The sequence below is a fragment of the Hippopotamus amphibius genome, chromosome 3 (genome assembly GCF_030028045.1).
Source record: "Hippopotamus amphibius kiboko isolate mHipAmp2 chromosome 3, mHipAmp2.hap2, whole genome shotgun sequence".
Taxonomy (NCBI): Eukaryota; Metazoa; Chordata; class Mammalia; order Artiodactyla; family Hippopotamidae; genus Hippopotamus; species Hippopotamus amphibius.
Window position 1 is genome coordinate 156,171,484 of NC_080188.1, and position 22,352 is coordinate 156,193,835.

At 39.4% G+C, this 22,352-nt stretch overlaps 1 protein-coding gene across 9 annotated transcripts in view; it reads left to right on the top strand.

Annotated features, from left to right (window-relative positions):
* The first annotated feature begins 2,020 nt into the window (after positions 1-2,020).
* Positions 2,021-22,352, top strand: part of CD55 (CD55 molecule (Cromer blood group)) — a 30,045-nt gene continuing 9,713 nt past the window's right edge. For 3 of the 9 annotated variants that reach the window (XM_057728249.1, XM_057728248.1, XM_057728250.1), the window contains exons 1-7: positions 2,021-2,256; positions 3,054-3,236; positions 4,639-4,830; positions 5,210-5,309; positions 6,383-6,468; positions 10,909-11,097; positions 18,706-19,593. In XM_057728249.1, coding sequence (XP_057584232.1) covers positions 2,154-2,256; positions 3,054-3,236; positions 4,639-4,830; positions 5,210-5,309; positions 6,383-6,468; positions 10,909-11,097; positions 18,706-19,593 — 1,741 coding nt within the window. In that variant the 5' untranslated portion in view covers positions 2,021-2,153. The remainder of the gene's footprint in view (positions 2,257-3,053; positions 3,237-4,638; positions 4,831-5,209; positions 5,310-6,382; positions 6,469-10,908; positions 11,098-18,705; positions 19,594-22,352) is intronic. The other 6 variants (XM_057728251.1, XM_057728252.1, XM_057728254.1 and 3 more) reach the window with 6 other exon arrangements.

The following is a 22,352-nucleotide window of genomic DNA, read 5'->3' on the forward strand; positions in this document are numbered from 1 at the left end:
ATATGCTAACACATATATATGGAATCTAAGAAAAGGTACTGATGAATCTAGTCTCAGGGCAAGAATAAAGATGCAGACGTAGAGAACGGACTTGAGGACATGGGGGTGAGAGGTGAAGGGGAGCTGAAACGTAGTGAGAGAGTAGCATTGACATATATACACTACCAAATGTAAAACAGCTGGCTAGTGGGAAGCTGCTGCACAGCATATAGAGACCAACTCGATGATTTGCGACGACCTAGAAGGGTGGGATAGGGAGGATGGGAGGGAGGCTCAAGAGGGAGGGGATATGGGGATACAAGTATACATATAGCTGACACTTTAGTGCAAAGCAGAAACTAACACAACATTGTAAAGCAAATATACTCCAATAAAGATGTATAAAAATAAGATAAAATAAATAAGACATGCTGGGCCCTGATACACTTTGTGTTTTTATGTTAAATATGGGAGTAAAACTAAGGTATTTTAATATCAAATATGAGGATCACATTAGATGATTTTTAACCCCTCCCCCCCAAACTCTAGAATGTTTTAATAGTGATAGGTTTCATGACAGCCTATAGGAGTTCTTTTCCTGGAATCCGCATAGGACTGCTTCCAGTCCTATGGTGACACAAGGTTCCGTTCGGTAGAGTAAGCATGAGCCAGAGAAAATGCTATTGTTGAAACTGTTGTTTTCCTCCTTACAAAGCTCATACTAATCAAAAAAGAGTGATCAGAAAGCATTTAGGAAAGGATAGGAGACATGGACCCAGCAGCTGGTCTGTGGACCAAGGCATAATTCCAAGTCAAGGATGTCATTTAATCAGGTAAAGTGTTTGAGGGGATCGGAAACCTAGGCTAGGACTCTGCTAACCAGATCAGGTAAATTACTGAAGGGAGACATGTACTTTGAATTACCCTCCATGAAGATGAGTAATTGGCCTTTTCATCAATGTCCTTTAGTGTTTTTGACAGAGACAGTCCTGGGCTGGGTGGATCTTCACTCTGACCAGCACCATATAGCTCTGTGGTTCTCAACCTGGCTGCAAAGTAGAATTACCTGGAGCACTTTAAATAAGCCTGATGCCTGGTCCCATCGCCAGGGAGTCTCATTTAATTTGCCAGGTTTAGCTTGAACATCTGGATTTTAAAAATACCCCGCATGTGATTCTAAGGTGTGGCCAGCCTTGCAAACCCCTGGAATATACTTAAGGTCTAACAAATCTTCCTTTTAAAATCCACCATCCTACCATTTAGCTTTCTGGCACTCGGTTTTTGTTTTGTCATATTTCCCCCCCTCCCCCCAACTCATACTCCACAGGATGGTGACTTTCTATCTGCAGTCACACTACAATAGTCCCAAAGTAGAATTCAAGAGGCGTCCTTGGTATTCAAGGAAACCCTGGCGAGGAAAGCGATTCTCCTGCAAACATGGTAAGAGCAGTGTTCACTCCCTGCTGTGTTTCTCAACCTGTTTTCTCCAGTGGTTCCCCACTCTCTGTTTTCGGATTACAGAGTGTCCTAGGAGACAACACACTGTGGTTTTTTTTTTTTCTCCCATCCTCTTGTTGGCATTTGACAGACCTCCTAGTTGAAGACACCACGTCCCTGGGTGGGTCCTATTTCTCAGCCTCTGGGAGCAACCTCAAAATCCACCGCACCTACCGCCCAGCTTTGCATTGCAGCACTCAAGTGCGCTTCATTTCCACTTAAACTAATTCAGATTCCCGAGGAGCAAAGCCTGCGCCACTTAACTTCCTCTCTCTTCCCCCCATTTTTTTGTTTACTTAAGAAAGCAGATATTTATATTTCCACTTGGACGCTTACTGTAGGCCCCACCCTAGCAAAGAGGAAGAAAGAGTCCCAGCGTTGCGCGCCAGACAGCTCCTCTCCCCGCCCAGGAGCCCTCTTTTCTCCTTCCTGGGTCCCTGGGGCCAGTGACAAAGGAGCCCCAGCCCTTACCCCGCCCACCACCTGGTACGAGCAAAGCCCTTCTCCACCCACCTCTTTTGGTGATTTGGAGCCCTGGCCCCGCCCAAGGCGCTCATTTAACTCCAATTGCGGAACTGCCAGGCGCTGCTCCTACTTGCAGCTCCTGGCTCGAGCCTGCTTGGTCTTAACCGCCGAGGCCGCGGAGTCCCGGCGTCGGGTCCCGGTCCCCGCGCGCCATGAGCCCCGCGCAGCGGAGCGCCCCCGCCGTACGGCGCCCACTGAGCCGGCTGGCCCCGCCGCTGCTGCTGCTGCTGCTCCTGCGTCCTCCGGCTGCGGCGGGTGAGTGGGGGTCAGGGACCCCTGCGGCTAAACCTTTAGGCAGTGTGGGAGGGTAGGGCCCGTCTCTTTGGCAACCGAAAAGTCTGAGGACCCGGGTTGGTGAGGAACGCGGGCGTCGCTAATTGATCCTTTAATCCTCTACCTTTAAGGATCAGCTCTCCAACAGCCGCGATCCCTGGGGGAGGGAAGAGGCTCTCGCCGCTAGCCGGCAGTTAGGAAGCTTGCTGTGCTGGATCCCAAGTGGCAGGGTTTTAGCAGTGAGGCGTGGAAAGTAGAGGGAGCAAACACCGGAAAGCCAAAAGGTAGGGCTCTGATAGAGTGCCTCCTCAGCGTCTCCTGAAGGGTGGGAGGCCACATGGTTGATCACTCTCACCTCTCGACATGGTCCAATCGTGTACAGACGCGGAGCTTCAAGCGTGCGCATCTCCTCCAGGTGTAATGTTCCACGATGGTCTCTGTCTTTCTTGTGTGCCTAGCAACAGTATCTATGTGAAAAGTCTAAAGCACTATATATATTTCATATATGTATATATGTGTACATACATGTGTGTACACACACACACACACACACACACATTAGATAACGAAGGGTAGGAGTTTATTTTCGACTACTTTAGTCTAGAATTAATTGACAGACAGGAAGCCTAGCAAGTTCTTGGTATGTCCGCTCGGCATTGGATGGAAGTGTTATGTGGGCATACAAAGCCATTTCTGCTTCCCTTATTCGTCTTGGGAAAGGAATGTTGCTATGAATCGAAAAGTGGTATTTCCTTTAGTTCTGTTTTCTTCCTCCTTAGGTGACTGCAGCCCTCCCTCAGACTTAGCTAATGCCAAACCAGCTTTGGAAGACCGTACAAATTTTGCTGAACAAAGCACAGTAACATATAAATGTAATGAGGGCTTTGTAAAAGTTCCTGGCAAGGCCGACTCGGTGATCTGTCTGGATAATAAGTGGTCGGAGGTTGAAGAATTTTGTAATCGTAAGTTTTTCCTTTCATTTTAGAAAAGTTATGGGAATGGAATGTTTCTTACGTTTAATTTTAACCCTCTTTGGAGTGACTGGTAATTGATAGTTTTCTAGCATTATTAATCCCCAGGGTTAATTGGCACTGTTGGCACTTCACAATCTAGCTAATTGACGGCATTACTTCCGGGAATAGGTCCTGCTCTTCATTAAGTCTTTTTCCCCCTGACACTGTAGCTCTTGAATTGATTGATAGCGAAAATAAACAATAGGTACTGTTTAGGGAGTAAATTATTTATAACTATGTTTGGCTATTACCTTGAGACACGTAATAGAGGCCCTCTGTTTTCTTAAATTTCCTTTTGTAAAGTAGGACTTACCCGGTACAACTCTGTGGTGATATTTTTAAAACGTCTCAATTTGTATCTCAAAATCTATCATTATAGGCATAGCCCTAGATTAGCCTTGATATATACAAGTAAAGATAGAGACTTGATTCCTGCCTTTGAACAACTTGGAGCAATGGAAGCTACAGTGAAAATAGAAACTGCCACAAGTAGTTTTTGAAATCAGGTGTGAAATCAACTTTAACTCTTTGTTTTTATCTATCCATGATACAAGGCAGGAGGCTGAAGTACATAAGTCTTTGCACATGTATCATGTTTTAGAGTTTATAACTCTTCTGCATATAGTACTTCATCTAACCCTTCAGACAACTCCCTGGGATGAGTTAGGGATTTAATCCACATTTTACAGTTGAGAAAGCAGCCCCCAGTTAAACAACTTCCTTGAGATCAGGAGCTCCTTATGCAGGAGAGCCAGGGTTGAAACTTGAGACTTTTGACTGTAAATCCAATACCCCTTCCACTATACCATGCCACTATAAATTTACATCTGTGTATTTACAGATTGTAAATACTTTTATGTACACCATTGGCTCATCTGATCCTTGTCCCCATAGGTTGTTCTGAGGATTAAATGAGTTTGTATGTGTAAAACATTTAGAAGTACTCAGTAAATATTACCTATTATTAACTATTATTATTGTCCAGGATATTAGCCCAGGGATCTAGAAATACAGTTTCTCATCTACCCCTGTGCTACAAGGGAACTGGCATTAACTGAGTCAGTGCCAGAACTATGCCAGCCAACTTAAATGAGTTACATTTTCTAAATTGTGGGCATAGTGACTTCTGTGTACGAAACCTACTTCACAGGCCTCTAGCAATTAGGAAATGAAAACTTACATGTGAATATGCTTGATACACTGTCAATGCCATAGTGACATTAACATAAATACCAAATTTGTACAGAGAAGTACAGAAAAAGGAGTGATATAAGGACCAGATGATTAAACACAGATTATAAAATAAAGTGATATTAATTTTTTTGTTGTTACTTTTGTTAATACCTTTTAGGTAGCTGTGATGTTCCAACCAGGCTACTTTTTGCATCTCTCAAAAAGTCTTATAGCAATCAGAATTATTTCCCAGAAGGTTCCACTGTAGAATATGATTGCCGTTTGGGCTACCGAAGGGACCATTCTCTCTCAGGAAAACTAACTTGCCTTCAGAATTTTAAGTGGTCCAAACCTGATGAATTTTGTAAAAGTGAGTATAATTTTAAAGAGTATTCTTAATCATATGGTGTTTGAGGAAAATAGTGTTTCTTTCTTCACTCACAGTGGAAGTCTATGTGTATATATTATTATTTAGAATGATTCTTAAATGAACCATTGGAACTATTTTATTTTAAATTAGGCAGACTGAATACTTGTGAGCTAGAAATATTACTTTACTTACCGATTTCACATTTAAGGTTACCTAAAATAAAATAAGTGTGTATTCTAAATATGTTTTCTTGAAACTGATAAAATGAAGCTATGATTTAAATAGTCTAAGGATAAGTAATGTCAATGGTTCATATGATGAATTTGCATAGATGTGCCTGATAACCTAGTGAAAAAAATCAATTCATATTCTCTTCTAGAAAAATCATGTCCTTACCCTGAAGAAATAAAAAATGGTAATATCGATATAACACAGGGCATATTATTCGGATCGTCCATCTATTTTTCGTGTAACACAGGGTAAGTTTGGACATATGAGACACTTTATTTAACAAATGGAAAAAGAAATTAGGATTTAAGATGGACACTTTTAGATTTGTGGCCAGTGTTTACAAGCAGGTAGCAATAAAACCAGCCCTCTGTTCAAAGATCCTTTATTATGAAGTCATCACAGTTAAATTTAGTAAAATGGGGCAAGAAAGGAAGATTTCTTATAATACCACCAAAATTCTCCCGGAGGTTAGATTTCAGTACATATGTGACTCATTATAAAATTTTAAATGTGATTTGTAGAGGGAAAAACCTGTGGTAAGTTGATGATCCTTGGAGAAATGAAATCCTTTCAGTGTTAAATATGAAACCAGTCTTTACCTAAAAAGTGAATTTGCATTTGTTTTTTCTATATGCAAACAATCTGTTATAAAATATCATGAATTAAAAACAATTATTCCTAGTGTGAAAATGTCATTCTGACCTAAGATCTTTTGTAAGTTCTCTATTCAGTGAAAAGAAACATACTCATTGAGTATTGTCAGTGTCTCAGGTGCTGCTAAAAACTTTGTATTCATTTTCTCATTTAGTATCTGCAAATTGAATTATGATATTTTATTCTGTGTATGTATCCCTGTTCTTTATAAAACTATCAGTATCACTTGTCTCGTGTACTAACAAACACACGTTTGGATCATTAATGTCATTAATATCGAATCAGGGGGTCCTTTGAACCCTTTAAATATGAGTACATTCTATTAGTCTATGGAGTCTATATTGATCTTGTAGAACTCAGAAATAGAAAATGTTTAAGCATGTGTATCCTTTAAAAATGTTTTAAAACACTTTAACATTTTCTAACATGTGACCTACCCAAATCAAAAATACTTTGCCTGTCTTATACTTTTTTTATTCTTTGATGTCACCCTTTTAGATATAATTTTTTTCTTTTCCTTTAAACTTCCATATGAACTTTTATTAGCTATTGTTTTGTCTGCATCTACTGGTATAATAAATATTTTAAGATGATATTCTGGAGAATTTAAAGGAAGTCAAATATGTATGAATGGAACTTACCTGTTTTTCTTCCCTCATTGTTTTAGCTACAAATTAGTTGGTGCAACTTCTAGTTTCTGTTCTATTGGGAGAGATTCGGTTGAATGGAGTGATCAATTTCCAGAATGCCAAGGTAAGACTGAAAAATTCTAGGCACTCAGGTGTGGAACTGAATAATCAATGATAAACTGCTTTCTGCTCTTTAAAAATTACCCACCGTATGTATTTGTAGTACCCTCACCTTTCAATGCGTGAGTGTTTAATTTAATGCTTTTATCTCATTAGTAATGCTTCTTAATTTATTAACTGTGGGGATAAAGGATTAAAAGCAAACTAAGGTCATCTTACCATTCCTTCTAACAGTAAAATAGATATGGGTTTTTTTTCCCCATAATTTTTAACTTTATGGATTAAAATACTATTGATCAGAGGGTTTATATGACTTGATCCTGTATGCCAATATAAGTGGCAAAAGAAGGCATTTAACCCAGATCTCTTGATTTCGAACCTATAATTCTTCTAAGACCTAGTGTTGCCTACCTGTTCCTTTAAGGATTATTAACTGAGGTAGTTATGTAGACATGTTTTAAAGTGTCATATATTTTTTTATCATTAGAGAAATAAGCTTATGTAGTAAAGAAGAAATATGGTTTCTGCACTTGAAAATCTTATCTTCTCAAGGGGGAATAGGGTCACAGAGATAATTTCCTGCAGGGATGTATCAAGTTAAATGTATGTGCATTAGAGACATATGTCTCCTGAAAATTGAGATGAGTAAATATATGTAACATTTAAAAAAAACTGGCTTTATTTCCCTCATTGTCATTAAAATTATTGCTCAGCTCAAGTGTTGGGGGTTTTTAGAAGCAGGAAACTAGCGTAGATGTAGTGTAATTTAGCAAGCATTTGTTGGCTGACACTGTATGGTAAGGAACGTGTGGGGTCAACTGATAGGAAGACAAATAAAATGAAGCCCAGCCAACCAGTTTACTCCAGCCACACCCACCCATCTTGTGCCCCACCCTCCTATATCTACTATTTCTCCCTTTTTCTCATTATTTTCAAATATCCATCATTACAACCCACCATCACCTTTCCTATTTCCACCATCCTGTAAGGGACGCTGTAAATGACAGTAAAGCAAATATGGAAAGCAAGCAGGAGCTGGACCATATCTTTCTCTGACACAGGCAACAACTTGTCACAGAGTCTGGACAAGCAGTCTCCCAGTTGAGGCCAATATCTTTACAAGCAACTGCTGTCATGAGTTGTACAGAAATGTGGACACCAAGCACGTATTCCAGGATAGAAGAGCGTTGGCACTGCAAACACACTTTCTCTTTGTGCTTGCCTATGTCTAGGCCAGGTCCTGCTCTCTGTCTGGTATCTTCACCTCTGCTGTGAACATCCTGATGTTCATATTTTCCTCTTTGATTCTTTTATCTGTCTCTGCAACTCAGCAACCACTGACATCTGTGTCCTACAGGAAAGAGCCCTTTTTCCTCAGCAACCCCAGTATCTTCGGCAATCCCTATTAAAGCCCAGCTTCTCCTAAGGTTGATTTTCCACATAACTTTTCTGTTTCGACAGTACCAAAAACATCAAGCGGAAAGTATAAATTCTTAAGCAATGAGCTGTTTTACCTCAAGTATGCAGCCCTGGCCTCTATCAACACATAAGATAGCACTGATGTCCACGTGTGGGTGTGGATATGGAGGCGTGGATATAAAGGAGGAATGAACAATGGACATATTCAAAATTTATCCTTGGTTATACATCAATCAGAGGTGATACTTGTTCACCTCTGAACAAAGCATCAGTGTCAGATCTGTTTTCCTATCTCTGCCAGTTTTTTTCATTTTCAAAAATAATTTTAGTTGACTGCTAGTACATGGAATCAATCCCTGCTATATAATATCTGTCGTCCCAGGCCCCTCTCTTTATCTTAACCTCTCACTTCTAATCACAAAATCATTTTCCTTTAGCTCCTTAATATGCGGGTGAATCAAAAATTATCCGCACTCTGGCTGTAAAATTTATTTTAATTAACTTTTAGAGAAGACAAATACATCATTTTTCAACATAATCTCCCTGATTTTCAATATACTTTGTCCATCATCAACAAGCTTTCGTATTCCCTCATTAAAAAATGTTTTCGGCTGAGCTGCAAGCCACAAATGTACCGCTGTCTTCACTTCTTCATCAGAAGTGAATCTGGCTCCTTCTTGATGGCTACCACTTGTGTGACCTTCCTTGAACTTTTCTATCCATCCATACACACTTCTTGGTGACAAAACACTTTCTCCACACTGTGCACAAAGTCTCAGATAAATAACAGCATCAGGTACACCCTCAGACCACAAAAAACAAGTCACTCTACGCTGCTCTCCTTTCATGCAGATCATAAGTGCGGCATCCATTTTTGCTCGCACCACAGTTACAAAATGAACCGATGTAACACGTTCACACCTGCACTACAGTGATTGGGGAGACAGTAGCCTTGAACGGAAAGCGCGGATAAGACAGTGCGGCCAACAGAAGTTGTATTATAACCAGAGTGCGGATAATTTTTGACTCACCCGCCTATAGTTCTCAAACCTGTGTTTTATCTTCCATCTATAACACTTTCAATATAGTTTATTATCCCTGGTCTGGACTACTGCAATAAGGGCCACCCCTAACACTCTCAGGGTCCAGGATGAGAGTTTAAATGGAGGTTGCTGGCCTAAGGCCCAGCCTTTCTCAAGTCAGTGCCCCCTTTTTGCACTGTAAGGGGTCTCTAATGCGTGTACATGGAAAGCTTAGCCTACACACCCAAGTCATGTCCCCTATAACCCTTGTCCCCACTCCACTGAACTTTGGCCTAAAGGTGGACACATCAGCAGTATAGACCATCCTCAAGAACATGGACCAGGAGAAGCCCTGAAAGGGGTGTTGGCACAGGGAGTTCTGGGAGCCAGTTCCTGGAGCATGATTTAGAATGGGGTGGGCGAGGAGCTCTCATTGAGCATACCGCCTCAGCCCTGCAGATTCCCCACCTGGTGGAGAGGGGCACAGCCAGAGGAGGGCCAGAGCATGGCCTTTTAAGATGTGGGAGCTAGGGCAGGAGTCCCACTTGCTCGAGTTCAGAAGTGATACTGATTGCAGTGGCTTCCAGCCTCCATTCTTACACTCCATTAATGTTTCATCCATACTCTACCCAGTGATCCACTTGAAACATGAATGCAACTTGTCTCTTTCCTTCTTAAGGCTTATTAGTGTCTCCTCATCATGTACAAAGTCTAAGCTCCTTCATATAGGATAGAAGGCTAGCCATGGTCTGCCTACTTCTCCACGCTTATGTCTCACCCTCATCCTTTGCAAACTGCTGTAGTTGTCTGGATACCTCAGGCTTCTTCATGCCCCCACACCATTCCTTATGATTCTGCCTCTGCCTAGAATGTCCTTCAGCCCCTTTTTTGCTTGCTTGTTTGTTTGTTTGTTTGTTTTTTCCTTCAGGGTTTGATCTGGTAGTTCTAGAAGCTTTCCCTGACTCCCCAGGCTGGTTAACTGTCCCCTCTTTCCACACCACTGTGCATGCTTCTGTGATAATCCTCACCATTTTGTATTGAAATGATCTCTTTGAATGTCTTTTTTCCACTGTATTTTAAGACAGAGGAACTGTATCTTATTTGGTTTTGCACTTCTATTTATAGAACAATGGCTGGTATGGATTAGGTGCTCAGAAAATGTTGGAACTGAACTGATGGTGGTAATATATGTTGTCATCACCCACTGAGCCCAGTGTAAATCAGATTAGTTTGTTCTTGTTCCTTGCTTTGATCAATGGCCTAAAAGTAATTCATAAATTGCTAGTATTCTCTGGGTACTTAAAAGTATCTGATGTAATATAATTTGAAGTTCATATGTGATCACATTGCTTTCCTGAAAAAAAAAAAAGAAAGAAAGAAAAAGAAAGAAAGAAAGAAAGAAAGAGAGAAAGAAAGAAAGGAAAGAAAAGGAAGAAAGAAAGAAAGAAAAACAACTTTCTTCATAGCTCCAGAGAATGTGGAACCACTGAATTTTTTATCAGGGCAACTGCCAGGGAGAGGCTTCTTTTTATAATATAAAGAGCAATACTCTGCTTGTATTTTTTTTACAAAATCAGCTGCTCAGTAAGATTTACTTTAAGTAAAAGGCCAAGAGTTAACACACGCTTAAAAATTTTTATCCTGAAAGTCAAAATCTAATCCTGACATTTAAAATCTTTTGCTGTATCCAAAATTCCTCTTTCCCAAGCGTGCCATTTACATTCCCAACTCCTTTCATTTGGCATCGCTTCTCCCTGGAATGAAGAGCAGAGCCCTCTTCTCTGCTCTGTCTAAGAAGAAGGGTACATCTTAGGTTTAAACCCAAGTCCATTTACTCCCTAAATGGAAGTCTCTGCCCTGCTTTCATCTCACCTCTAAGATGAAAATCCTTAATTTAGAAGAATGAGGTTTTTTTAAAATAAAATCTTTAACATATTTTAGTCTTACTTGTTTATAAAAATACTTCAGAAGTTTAATTTAAAATATGTTGGGTTTTTTTAAAGAAATTTTATGTCCAAAACCACCAAAAATTCACCATGGAATGATTCAAGATGAAGAAAGCAGTTATGCATATGGACAATCTGTAACATATAAATGTATGGAAGGCTTCACCCTACATGGAAATAGCTCTATCTATTGTACTGTAAAAGATGACCAAGGAGAGTGGAGTGACCCCCCACCTGAATGCAAAGGTAATCAGTTTGCAGTTATATTTCTGTTTTATTTTTACCCTTAGGTGGCTATATGGGCTTCAGAGAGTCTATGAACTCCTTGAGAAATGAATGTACAATGTTGTACATAAGTATATTTGCATTTTTCTGGGGGATACAATATTTTTCATCACACTCTATGAGGGGTTGATGACCTCCAAAAAGGAAGAACACTGATGTGGAGAACGTATGGTAACATATAAATAAATAAATACACACATGACCTCTATGAATATATATAAATTCACTCTTTCTTACCATGTTACTTTCAGTAAGTTAATATAGATATGTCTTTGTTTATACAAAGAGTGTTTAAAGTGGTTTATTTAATTGGGAGGGAATCTTAGATTGAACTAAGGGATCTAGATAATGATTATATATGTTGTGACAATGAAGAGAAACTCTTGCCTACCTGTTGACTTCATTGAATTATATTATATTAATTTTTTCTGCCTCCAGAATTTCTCTCTTATTGAAAATGCTCTCTTCTTCATCTTGCTAGGCCTCTTCTTCCCTCAATGCTTTCTGATACTTAGGCTATACTCTCAGAATCTTTAGAACTGCTTTTTTAAGTATATTTTTGAAGAGAGATCTAGAAGATCAATGAAGCTGGATGATAACATTGTACAGGACCAGGAGGTGGCATTTATTTAAGCAGTGTCATATTCAAGTGCCAATCTGACTGTTGCTTCCTGAACTTGATTATTTCTTTTCCCATGTTAGGGAAGTTTTCCACTATAATCTCTTCAAGTATTTTCTCAGACACTTTCTCTTTCTCTTCTTCTCGACCCCTATAATTCAAATGTTGCTGCATTTAATGTTGTTCCAGAGGTCTCTGAGACTGTCCTCAATTCTTTTTATTCTTTTTTCTTTATTCTGCTCCATGTCAGTTATTTCCACCATTCTATCTTTCAGGTCACTTATCCATTCTTCTCAGCTATTCTGCTCTGCACTCCTCCTAGAGTATTTTTAATATCAGTTATTGTGCTGTTCATCCCTGTTTGTTTGCTCTTTAGGTCTTCTAGCTCCCTGTTAAACATTTCTTTCATTTGCTCCATCTGTGCCCTCCATACTATTTCTGAGATCTTGGATCATCTTTACTATCATTATTCTGAATTCTTTTCCAGGTAGACTGCCTGTCTTTTCTTCATTTGCTTGGTCTTGGTCTTGTGGTTTTTTACCTTGTTCCTTCATCTGCTGCATCTTTCTCTGTTTCCTCATTTTGTTTAACTTACTTTGTTTGGGATCTTCTTTCCTCAGGCTACAGGGTCGTAGCTCTTCTTAACACTGTTGTCTGTCCCCAGTGGGGAGGTTCATCCAGTGGCTCATGCAGGCTTCCTGTTGGGGGGACTGGTTCCTGTATTCTTGTGTGTGGAGCTGGATCTTGTCCTTCTGATGTGCAGGACCACGTATGTTGGTGTGTTTTGGTGTGTCTGTGAGCTTACTATGACTATTGGGAGCCTGTCTGCTAATGGGTGGGGTTATGTTCCTGTCTTGCTAGTTGTTTGGCTTGAGGTATCCAGCACTGGAGCTTGCTGGCCTTTGGGTGGAGATGGATCTTAGTGTTGAGAATGTGACCTCTAGGAGAGCTCTTCTTAATTAATATTACATAGGGTCAGGAGTTCTCTGGTGGTCCAATGTTCTGGACTCAGCTCTCCTGCCTCGGAGGTCCAGGTCTGAACCCCAGCCAGGGCACCAAGACCCTGGAAGCTGCCTAGCAAGGAGAAAAAGCAGGAAGAAGAAGAGGAAAAAAAAAAAGAAAGAGCAGACAAAACCCCAAGACAGGTGATAAAAGCAACACTAAGCAGTCACAATCACACAAAGAGATGTACACACTTGCACTCACAAAAAAGAGAAGGAAAGAGAAGAAAAGAAAACAAGAGAAAACAAAGAAGAGAGTAATCAAACCAATAAACAAACACACATATGAATATATACAGTAAGTATTAAACCAACAAATACATAAAACCAGAAACAAGTCAAAGAAACCAGGAAGTCCTCCAATGTCTCTGAACCTGCTGTGGGCACTGTGGAGAGCTCAGACTGTGATCTGGTCTTAGCCCTGCATGTATTTGCCCCTACAGTCTGCAGTTGCCTCCTAAGTCTATAGCCTCTACTGTAGAAACACTCATCTATTCAGGTAATCCACAGAGGGTCTATCAAGCTGATTGTGGGTATTAAATCTGCTCTTCCTGCAGCTGTTTCCCTGTCTCTTCTTCGGTCCTACAGTCCCCAGGGATCAGTTTTGGTTTTGGTCCTATCTCTGTGTGTGGGCTGCTCTCAGGCCTCGGTTCCCCTCCCAGGCAAGGGTGTGGGGGGCAGGGATGAAAGAAGGTAATTGGGGCTCACTTGCAAATTCAGGCAGGAGGGAGGGAGGGATATGGCAGTCTAATTGAAATTTGCGGGAGTGCTTGCAGCAGCAGAGGTTGGTGTGAGCCTGAGGTGTGCCCTGCGTTCTCCCAGGGAAGTTGGTCCTAAATGCAGGATCCTTGGTGGTGGCAGGGTGCACCTGCTGCCGGGAGGGTGTGGCCAATGACCTGTTTTGCACAGGGCCCTTGGTGGCTGTGGTGGCAGGCTCTGTTTTCAGTTTAGCAGCCACAGCTCATGGTGGTGCTCGTGCAGGCGCTGCTCTGCAGCCTGTGAGCTCACGGAGCAGGAAGCTCCTCTTGAGCACCCTGAAACAAAGGTCCCCTGCCTCTCCATCAGGCCCAGGCTTTTCCCCAGACTCCCTCCCAGGTAGCTGTGGCGCACTAGCCCCCCGAGCTGTTTTCACACAGCCAACCCCAGTTCTCTCCCTGGTGTCTGTTCTCTGAAGCCCAAGCCTTGGCGCCCAGCCCCCGCTTGCTGCTGTGGGTGAGCAGGCTAGCATCTCAGGCTGCTGCTTTGTACCGATCCTCTGTGTAGGCATCTTTCCGCTCTGCCCTCTGCACACCTGTTGCTCTCTCCTCCAGGGGCTACGAAGCTCCCCCTGTCCATCCCCGCCAGTTAGGGGGCTGCCTAGTGTGTGGAAGCTTTTCTCCCTTCACAGCCCCCTCCCAGAGGGGCATGTCTCCTCAGGATTCCTTTGTCTCTTTTTATCCCTTTTTTCTTTTGCGCTACCCAGTTACATGGGGATTTTCTTGCCTTTTTGGAAGTCTGAGGTCCCCCACCAGCATTCAGAAGGTGTTCTGTAGGGGATGTTCCACATGTAGATGTATTCTTTATGTATTTGTGGGGAGGAAGGTGATCTCCACGTCTTACTCCTCTGCCATCTTCCAACCATCCCCTCAGTATGCTCTTATGAAAGTTGACCATAAGCATTTCATAAAGGATTTATAAAGCACTGATACAGTTTAGTGTTTAAAAGAAGAAAGAATTGTGAGGACAAATTTATAAAGAAGATAGACTAGGTTTTTTTTTTTAAATATCAAAAATCAGAATTCCTCATGAGATTGTCAATCATTTTTTATCATCAGTTAGAAAGTACAAAAAGATCATTAGCAACATATAATGGTGATAAGGTAGATGTGATTATGTGAATATGAAAAAATGTGGGCAAAATACTAAGTGGGAAAGGAGGATATAAATTATGTAATAGGATACTATGTGGATAGTATTTTTTTAAAGATTCCTATCTTTATTCTGAACACATTATTTTTATGGTTTATTATTAACTACTAGGATTTCCATTACATAATACAAAGCCATAGTGAGCATTCCATAGTGAACATTCTTATGCATACATTCTTATGTACTTGTGTAAATATATATTTTAGGTTAACTTCGCAGAAGTAGAAGTGCAAAGTTTAGGAAGTATGTGTATTTTTCATTTTGAGAAATAATCCAGTTTGAGAAATAATCTTTTTAAGAAATCAAAAATCAAAATTAAATCCATAATTTTGTATTAATAAGGCTGAGGAATTAAATTAATTTTTTAGGTTCCAAGGCTACTTATCAAACTGTGACTTCTGGATCAAGTCAACAGGGTTCAGTAGTTCCTTATTCTACATATATATTGCTTAGAACTTTTTAGGGTGATGTGTGAAAAATGTCATGTATTATTTGCATTTATTTATCATAATTATCAATGAAGCTGAGCTTTTTTTCATCTACACTTATTTATTCATGTCCTTTTTCATTTTTCTATTTGGTTTCTAAAATGTTTTTCTTGTTGATTTGTCAGAACTCATTAAAGCCTGATTAAAATGAACTTTTTTTCCTAGGTTTTTTTTTTTTTTTTGCCTTATTTTTACTAGTCAGTTTTAAGATTTTATATTAGTGGGTATATACATTGCTTTTTATAACTTTTAATTACATAAATAGTATATAAATATAAGTTTGTAAAATTTCAAGTGCCAATCTGACTCAAGCAAATACTGCTTTTATAATTATACTTGAATTCTATTAGCATGAATTTTTAAATACCATTGCTTGTTAATAATAGTTTTTTCATGTAAATGGTATACATAAATATAATGAAGTAATATTAAAACCATGCTGATGATTGTATAAAATGAGAAGTAAAAGTCTCATCTAGTCCTCTTCACAAAAGTAGCCACTGTTAACAAATTTTTGTGTTTTATTCTAGAAAATAAATAAATATACATACACATTTCTTTTTTTAAATCATATTCATCATATGGATATATTATTTATTTAACCTGTCTCCTATTGAATGGAATTTAGTTTTTGTTCTAGATTTTTAAGAAATTATTTTACAAAAGGTGCTACAGTAAATATTATTGTATACCTGTTCATTGTACCTGTGTGCAAGTACATTTTTTACAATAAATTTCTTGCAGTGTAATTGCTGTATCAAGGGTATATGCATTTAAACTTTTCATACATGTTAACAATATTGTTTCCAAAGAAACTGTACCAATTTACTGTCCCACCAATATTACATCTTTGTTCTCTGCACCATTAATGAAAATGGTTATTATGATATGGAGATGTGATAGTATAAGTGGTGAAAATCTCATTTAATTTTTGAATCAATTTAATTGTGAGTAAATTTTGGTATTGTAAAATTTAGCCATTTGAGTCACTTCATTTTTATTTTCCCTTGTTTTTGTTTGTTTGTTTGTTTATTTATGTCTGCATTGGGTCTTCGTTGCTGTGTGCAGGCTTCCTGTAGTTGCCTCTAGCAGGGGCTACCCTTTGTTACAGTACAGGGGCTTCTCAGACCAGGGATCGAACCCGTGTCCCCTGCACTGGCAGATGGATTCTTAACCACTGCACCACCAGGGAAGTCCTCCCTTGTTTTTTAAATCATCAGTTATTTAGAGCTTACAACTCTATGGTAATGCCCAAGTAAGTCATGGCAGGCCAATGCTCCCATGACAATAACTATAAAACCTGAGTAGATTTTTTCTTTTTAAATCATATTTTAAAGACATAAGTTATTCCCTCAGGGGAGCAACTAGGGTTGAATGAACTAAAATTCCTTGGGGTAGGGAGTGAAGGCAAACCATTCTGAGGTGCATCTGGGTAGAGGATCCATCCTGCCCTGAATAAAAGACTATTACCAGGGAAGAGAGAATCTAGCAAAGCTTTCAGTGGTTGTGGTGAACTAGGGTAATGCACTGGAAATTGGAAGTCCTCAAATGCTGATCCAGGTTTTCCCAAGAACCATTTGCCGATTTCTGGGAGTGCAGGTGAAACTAGGGAGCTAGACCCCAAGCTTCCAAAGTACAAAATGAGATCTCCCTGAACCTTATGGTATTTGGACAACAAACCCATCAGGAAGAGGCTTATATCAAGCAAACAGCCACTGTCCTCCTTACGACATTTAAGCTCATTTTGAAGCTGCGTGGGGAAGGAGGCTGCATTGCTAGACTGGGGCACTGCTAAAGGACAGACCTGGATCTCCCACAGTCTCTCAGGGCTGAGGAAATAAAGATCCACCAGCCAGTCAAATCAAAAACTCAGAAGGTCCACTTCCACGGAGCAGAGACAAGAGCAGAAGTAGACTGAGTCTTACGAATCTGTAACCCAGCTCACATCCCTCCTCAGGCTGAGGATGTGATCACCTCAAACCAATTTGCCTATCAGAAAAGGAGACCCTTCCTTTGGAAGATCATATCATCTGAATTTTATGCAATGTATGGCATATAATTAAAAATTATTAGATATGGAAAGAAGCAAGAAGTTATAACTAAATTAGGAGAAATGGAAACCAAATAAAAAGATCTAGGTAATTGAGTTAGCAGACAAGGACTTTAAAATAAGTGATTAATATATTTAAGATACTAATGGAAAAGATAGAGAACTTCAACAGAGAACTGGAGTAAAATAGACATTCTGCAATGGGAAAATATAATATCTAAAATTAAGAGCACAATAGGTTTAACAGTGATTTGGATGTAGCAGGAGACAGTATTGGGAACTGGAAGAAAGGTTCATTAAAACTGAAGAACATAGAGAAAAATGAATGTAAAATATAGATCAAATTTAAGAGACATTTAAGATATGTTGAACTGTTCTAACATATGATAAAAAAGAGGAGAGAGGGACAGAGAGAGAGAGAGAGGCAGAAGAAATACTTTCCGATAATGACTAAGAATTTTCCCAAACTGATGAAATGCATCAACCAACAGATTCCAAAAGCTCTCAGGACTCTAAGCAGAATGAGACAAAACCACTTCCAGGCGCCTCGTAGCAAAACTTTGGGAAATTAAAGCAATGATAAAAGCACTGAGAGACATTGTTTTCAATTGTCATTTTACAAATGAGAAAACTGAAGCTTAGAGAGGTTGACAACAGTCTCTAGTATGTGGTCAAACAGGCTTAGGTGCTCAGTGCTGCCTTATGAGGCAGATTGTATAGGCAACCCAAAGTCAAACAGGCACTGAAGACATAAACTTTTAACGTTAGATTTGTGACTCTCAGAACAGGATCTTCAACAAATTTGCACTTCAGATATTTGTTATCTCACCTAAAATCCAAAGAGGAACTAAACTAACATATGTAAAGTTGGTAACCAACACAAGAGGAGGAAAAGGGCATTATTTTATTCTAATTGAATTTATTGCTTTAAAAAAGAAGCGAAACATAACAATTTCCCAAGGTCACTAACATGTCCTGAAAGCTTTGGACTATGTTGTGATTATCTTTGTTTGTTCAAGGTTGCATCCTGCTGTTCTTTGGTCTTGGCATGAGGGGAAGAAGACAATTTATGAGAAAAACTATCTTTATTTGGGGTGTGTTGCAGAATGAGATCACTGCCAACTCTGACTCTGGTTTCCTTTTTCACATAGAAAACAGTTTTAAGAACCTCAACACTCCTTTGTGTAAATCCACTTTAGTTGCCTATAGGTATCATTTATTTCAAAGGAAAGACAGTATAGCATTTCAGTTCTTTGGGAAATATGAGAGTAAGTCAAAAATTATCCATACTCTGACTATAGAATTTATAGATGTTTTAATATACCTGGCGTGCGGATAATTTTTGACTCACCCACGTACATGAAAATAACTGGTTTGCTAAAAAGTCATATTTAGTTGTTTGTGGGGGAAAAGAAGAGTCATAGAGCAAACAATTGGTTCCTAAATCTTAACTTGGACAGCATTCTTTAGCTAATTGTTTTTTATAACGTTTTTCCTCCACAGACACTTCTCAAATTTACAAATTCTCACTGATGGTTCAGGAACTCACCACCGTAAACGTTCCAGGTACCAAAGCCCCACCATATCCTCAGAAATCCACCACAGTGAATGTTTCAGCTACAGAAGCCCCACCAACTCCTCCGGAACTCATCACTGTACATGTTGCAGCTACAGAAGCCCCACCAACTCCTCAGAAACCTGCCACTATACATGTTCCAGCTACAGAAGCCCCACCAACTCCTCAGAAACCTGCCACTATACATGTTCCAGCTACAGAAGCCCCACCAACTCCTCAGAAACCTGCCACTATACATATTCCAGCTACAGAAGCCCCACCAACTCCTCAGAAACCCGCCACTGTACATATTCCAGGTACAGAAGCCCCACCAACTCCTCAGAAACCCACCACTGTACATGTTCCAGCTACAGAAGCCCCACCAACTCCTCAGAAACTCACCAAAATAAGTTCTTCAGCTACGAAGTCCCCATTAGTTTCTCAGAAACCCACCACTGTAAATGTTCCAGCTACAGAAGTCCCATCAACTCCTCAGAAACCTTTCACAGCAAATAATTCAGCCACAACAGCCCCACATTCCCCCACATCAAACACTCTCTCTACAGCAGTTCAGAATCCCATCATGCCAAATGCTTCTGCACCACAGGCCTCATCAACGACCCAAAGATTCACCACAGCAAAATCTTCACTTATACAGAATCTTAGAGCAACACAAAAGTCCACTGCTGTACATTCCGCAGTGACTAAGGGTCTCCATACAACACAAAGATTGACCTCTGCTCATGTTACAGCAGCAAAGAATCCAGCTGTTCCCAGGGCAACCGCAGGTTTTCATGCAACAAGCACACCTAAAGGAGGAGGAAGCTCTCCTTCAGGTCAGTTGACTCTGTTCAGGTTTCCAAGTATGGATTTTATGTGCTATGGTTGAAATTTCGAATTGATAGGGATTATAGAAATTAAATAGTCTCTGGTTTATCGTAGGCAGAGTTTCTTCATACTAATGTTCTGACTTTCTTCAGAGGCAGACTTGGATTGTGCTAGGGCACACCTTTAAGAAAGAAACATTTTGCAATAATATAGAAAAAGGTCGTGGCTCCATAAAAGCAATGCTAAATTAAGGTCAGTGAAGAAATTCTGTTTTTTGTGTTAGCTTTAGGTAGTCTCTGAATTCCTCAAGGCCCTTCAAAGAACTAAATACATATAATCCTTAAAGTTAATTTCTGGGTCTGATTCATTGACCTAGAGAAATCCCTCAAGCATGCTAAAGGAACTCACCAGATTCCCTAGAATTGCTAATTTGGTAAAGCACCTTAATAGCATCTTCTAAGTAATTAAAAACAGAGTTCTTTGAAATAGTTCATATTAACTCTTTAAATGCCAGTTTTCATGAGCGCAGAGTGAAATATGCTGTAGATTTCAGAAAAACCTGGTGAGTGAATGAAACCCTTCTTACTAAGACATCTGCTGCTTCAGACCACCAAGATGTCTTCTTGTTTTGCAACTTGCTTAATGTATAGCTATTTTAATAGACATTCTCTAATAGAGATGCGTGTTTTTTGTTTGTTTTTTATTTTTAGTGTTTTGGAAAATCTCAATAGGACTGAGCCAAGAGACAAATTTTTTAATTATTTTAATTTTGCATTGAGGTCAATGCACAGAAAACTGTGTAAAATATACATATAAAGCTTAATAACTTTTCTAAAGCAAATATTGGTGTAACCACCACATTTGCCAAGAAACAGAGCATCAGCAGCCCCTCACTTTCCAGATGCTCTGTTGATTCTGAATTCCATTCTCTGACTTCTCCAGCCAATGAGACTGTGGCTTTTGCTCCTTGCACCAAGTGGCCTAGGGATTCTGCCAGTCCCCCCCACTGCCTCACCACCCCCCCACCACCTCTGCTGCATACATGCAGATCTCACTCCCTGCAGCTTGCCTCCTGCCCAAACTCTTCAGCTTTGATTTGTTTCTGCCTGAGTTAGTTTTCTCTTCCTTGCCTTCAAATCATTATTTATTTTTTTAAATATTTTGTCCAGATTTCATAATTGCCATGCTCAAGTTCATTTGGCCATTACCCAGACTCTTTAAGAACTTTAAACATTACAGGTATTATTGTTGAAATTTCCTTTGTATGTTTCTTTATTCCTTTAGGTAAAAGGCCAAATACATTCAAATACACAAACTCTCATTTCACTTAGTTCTCCTCTTTAAATGGGGAACTTCAATTCCTGCCTGCTTTTTTAAATAATTTTTTATTGAAGTATAGTTGATTTACAATGTTAATTTCTTCTGTATAGCAAAGTGACTCAGTTATACACACACATATATATGTTCTTTTTCATATTCTTTTCCATTATGGTTTGTCACAGAACCTGGCTGCTTTTGATCACTCTTTGGTGGCATCAAATAGTTGTGTTTTTTAGAATCGTGTTTTATACATTGTGACCATACTTTCATAATGATTTCATATATTTAACAATGGGTATCTTGAGGCCTATTTTGCCTTTGAATATTTTTAGGAATTTAAACATTGCGGATCTTATTGTTAAAGTTTCCGTGAACATTTCTCTGCTCCCATTTGTCTTGTTCTAAGGCAATCACTTCAAGCTTCCTCTCTGTGTTTTTATTCTTATGCTACATGTATATCACCATAAGTAGTATATATTATTGTTTTTTAAAACTTTATTTTATATTGGAGTATAGTTGATTTACAATGTTGTGTTAGTTTCAGGTGTACAGCAAAGTGATTCGGTTATACATAGATGTATATCTATTCTTTTTCAGATTCTCTTCCCATATAGGTTATTATAGAGTACTGAGTAGAGTTCCCTGTGCTATACAGTAGGTCCTTGTTGATTATCTATTTTGTATATAGTAGTGTGTATATGTTAATCCTAACCTCCTAATTTCTCTCTCTCTGCAAACTTTCCCTTTGGTAACTGTAAATTTTATGTTCTAAGTCTGCGAGTCTATTTCTGTTTTGTTAATAGTTCATTTATATCGTTTTTTTAGATTCCACATATGAGTAATATCATGTGATATTTCTCTTTCCCTATCTGATTTTACTTCACTCAGTAGGACAATCTCTAGGTCCATGCATGTTCCTGCAAATGGCATTATTTCATTCTTTTTAATGGCTGAGTAATAATCCATTATATATATGTGCCACATCTTCTTTATCCTTTTCTCTGTCGATGGACATTTAGGTTGTTTCCATTTAGGTTGCCACATCCTCTTTATCTATTTCTCTGTTGATAGACATTTAGGTTGCTATTGTAAATAGTGCTGCAGTGAATATTGGGGTGCATGTATCTTTTCAAATTAGAGTTTTCATCTTTTCCAGATCTACACTCAGGATTGCTGGATCATATGCTAACTCTATTTTTAGTTTTTAAGGAGCCTCCATACTGTTCTCCATAGTGGCTGTACCAGTTTACATTCCCACCAGCAGTGTAGAAGAGTTCCCTTTTCTCCACACCCTCTGCAGCATTTATTGTTTGTAGGCTTTTTGATGATGGCCATTCTGACCGGTGTGAGGTGATATACCTCGTTGTGCAAGCTTGTGCAAGCTTCCTCTCTGTTTTTATTCTTATGCTACTTGTACGTCACTATAATTTATGTAAACAGTATGCCA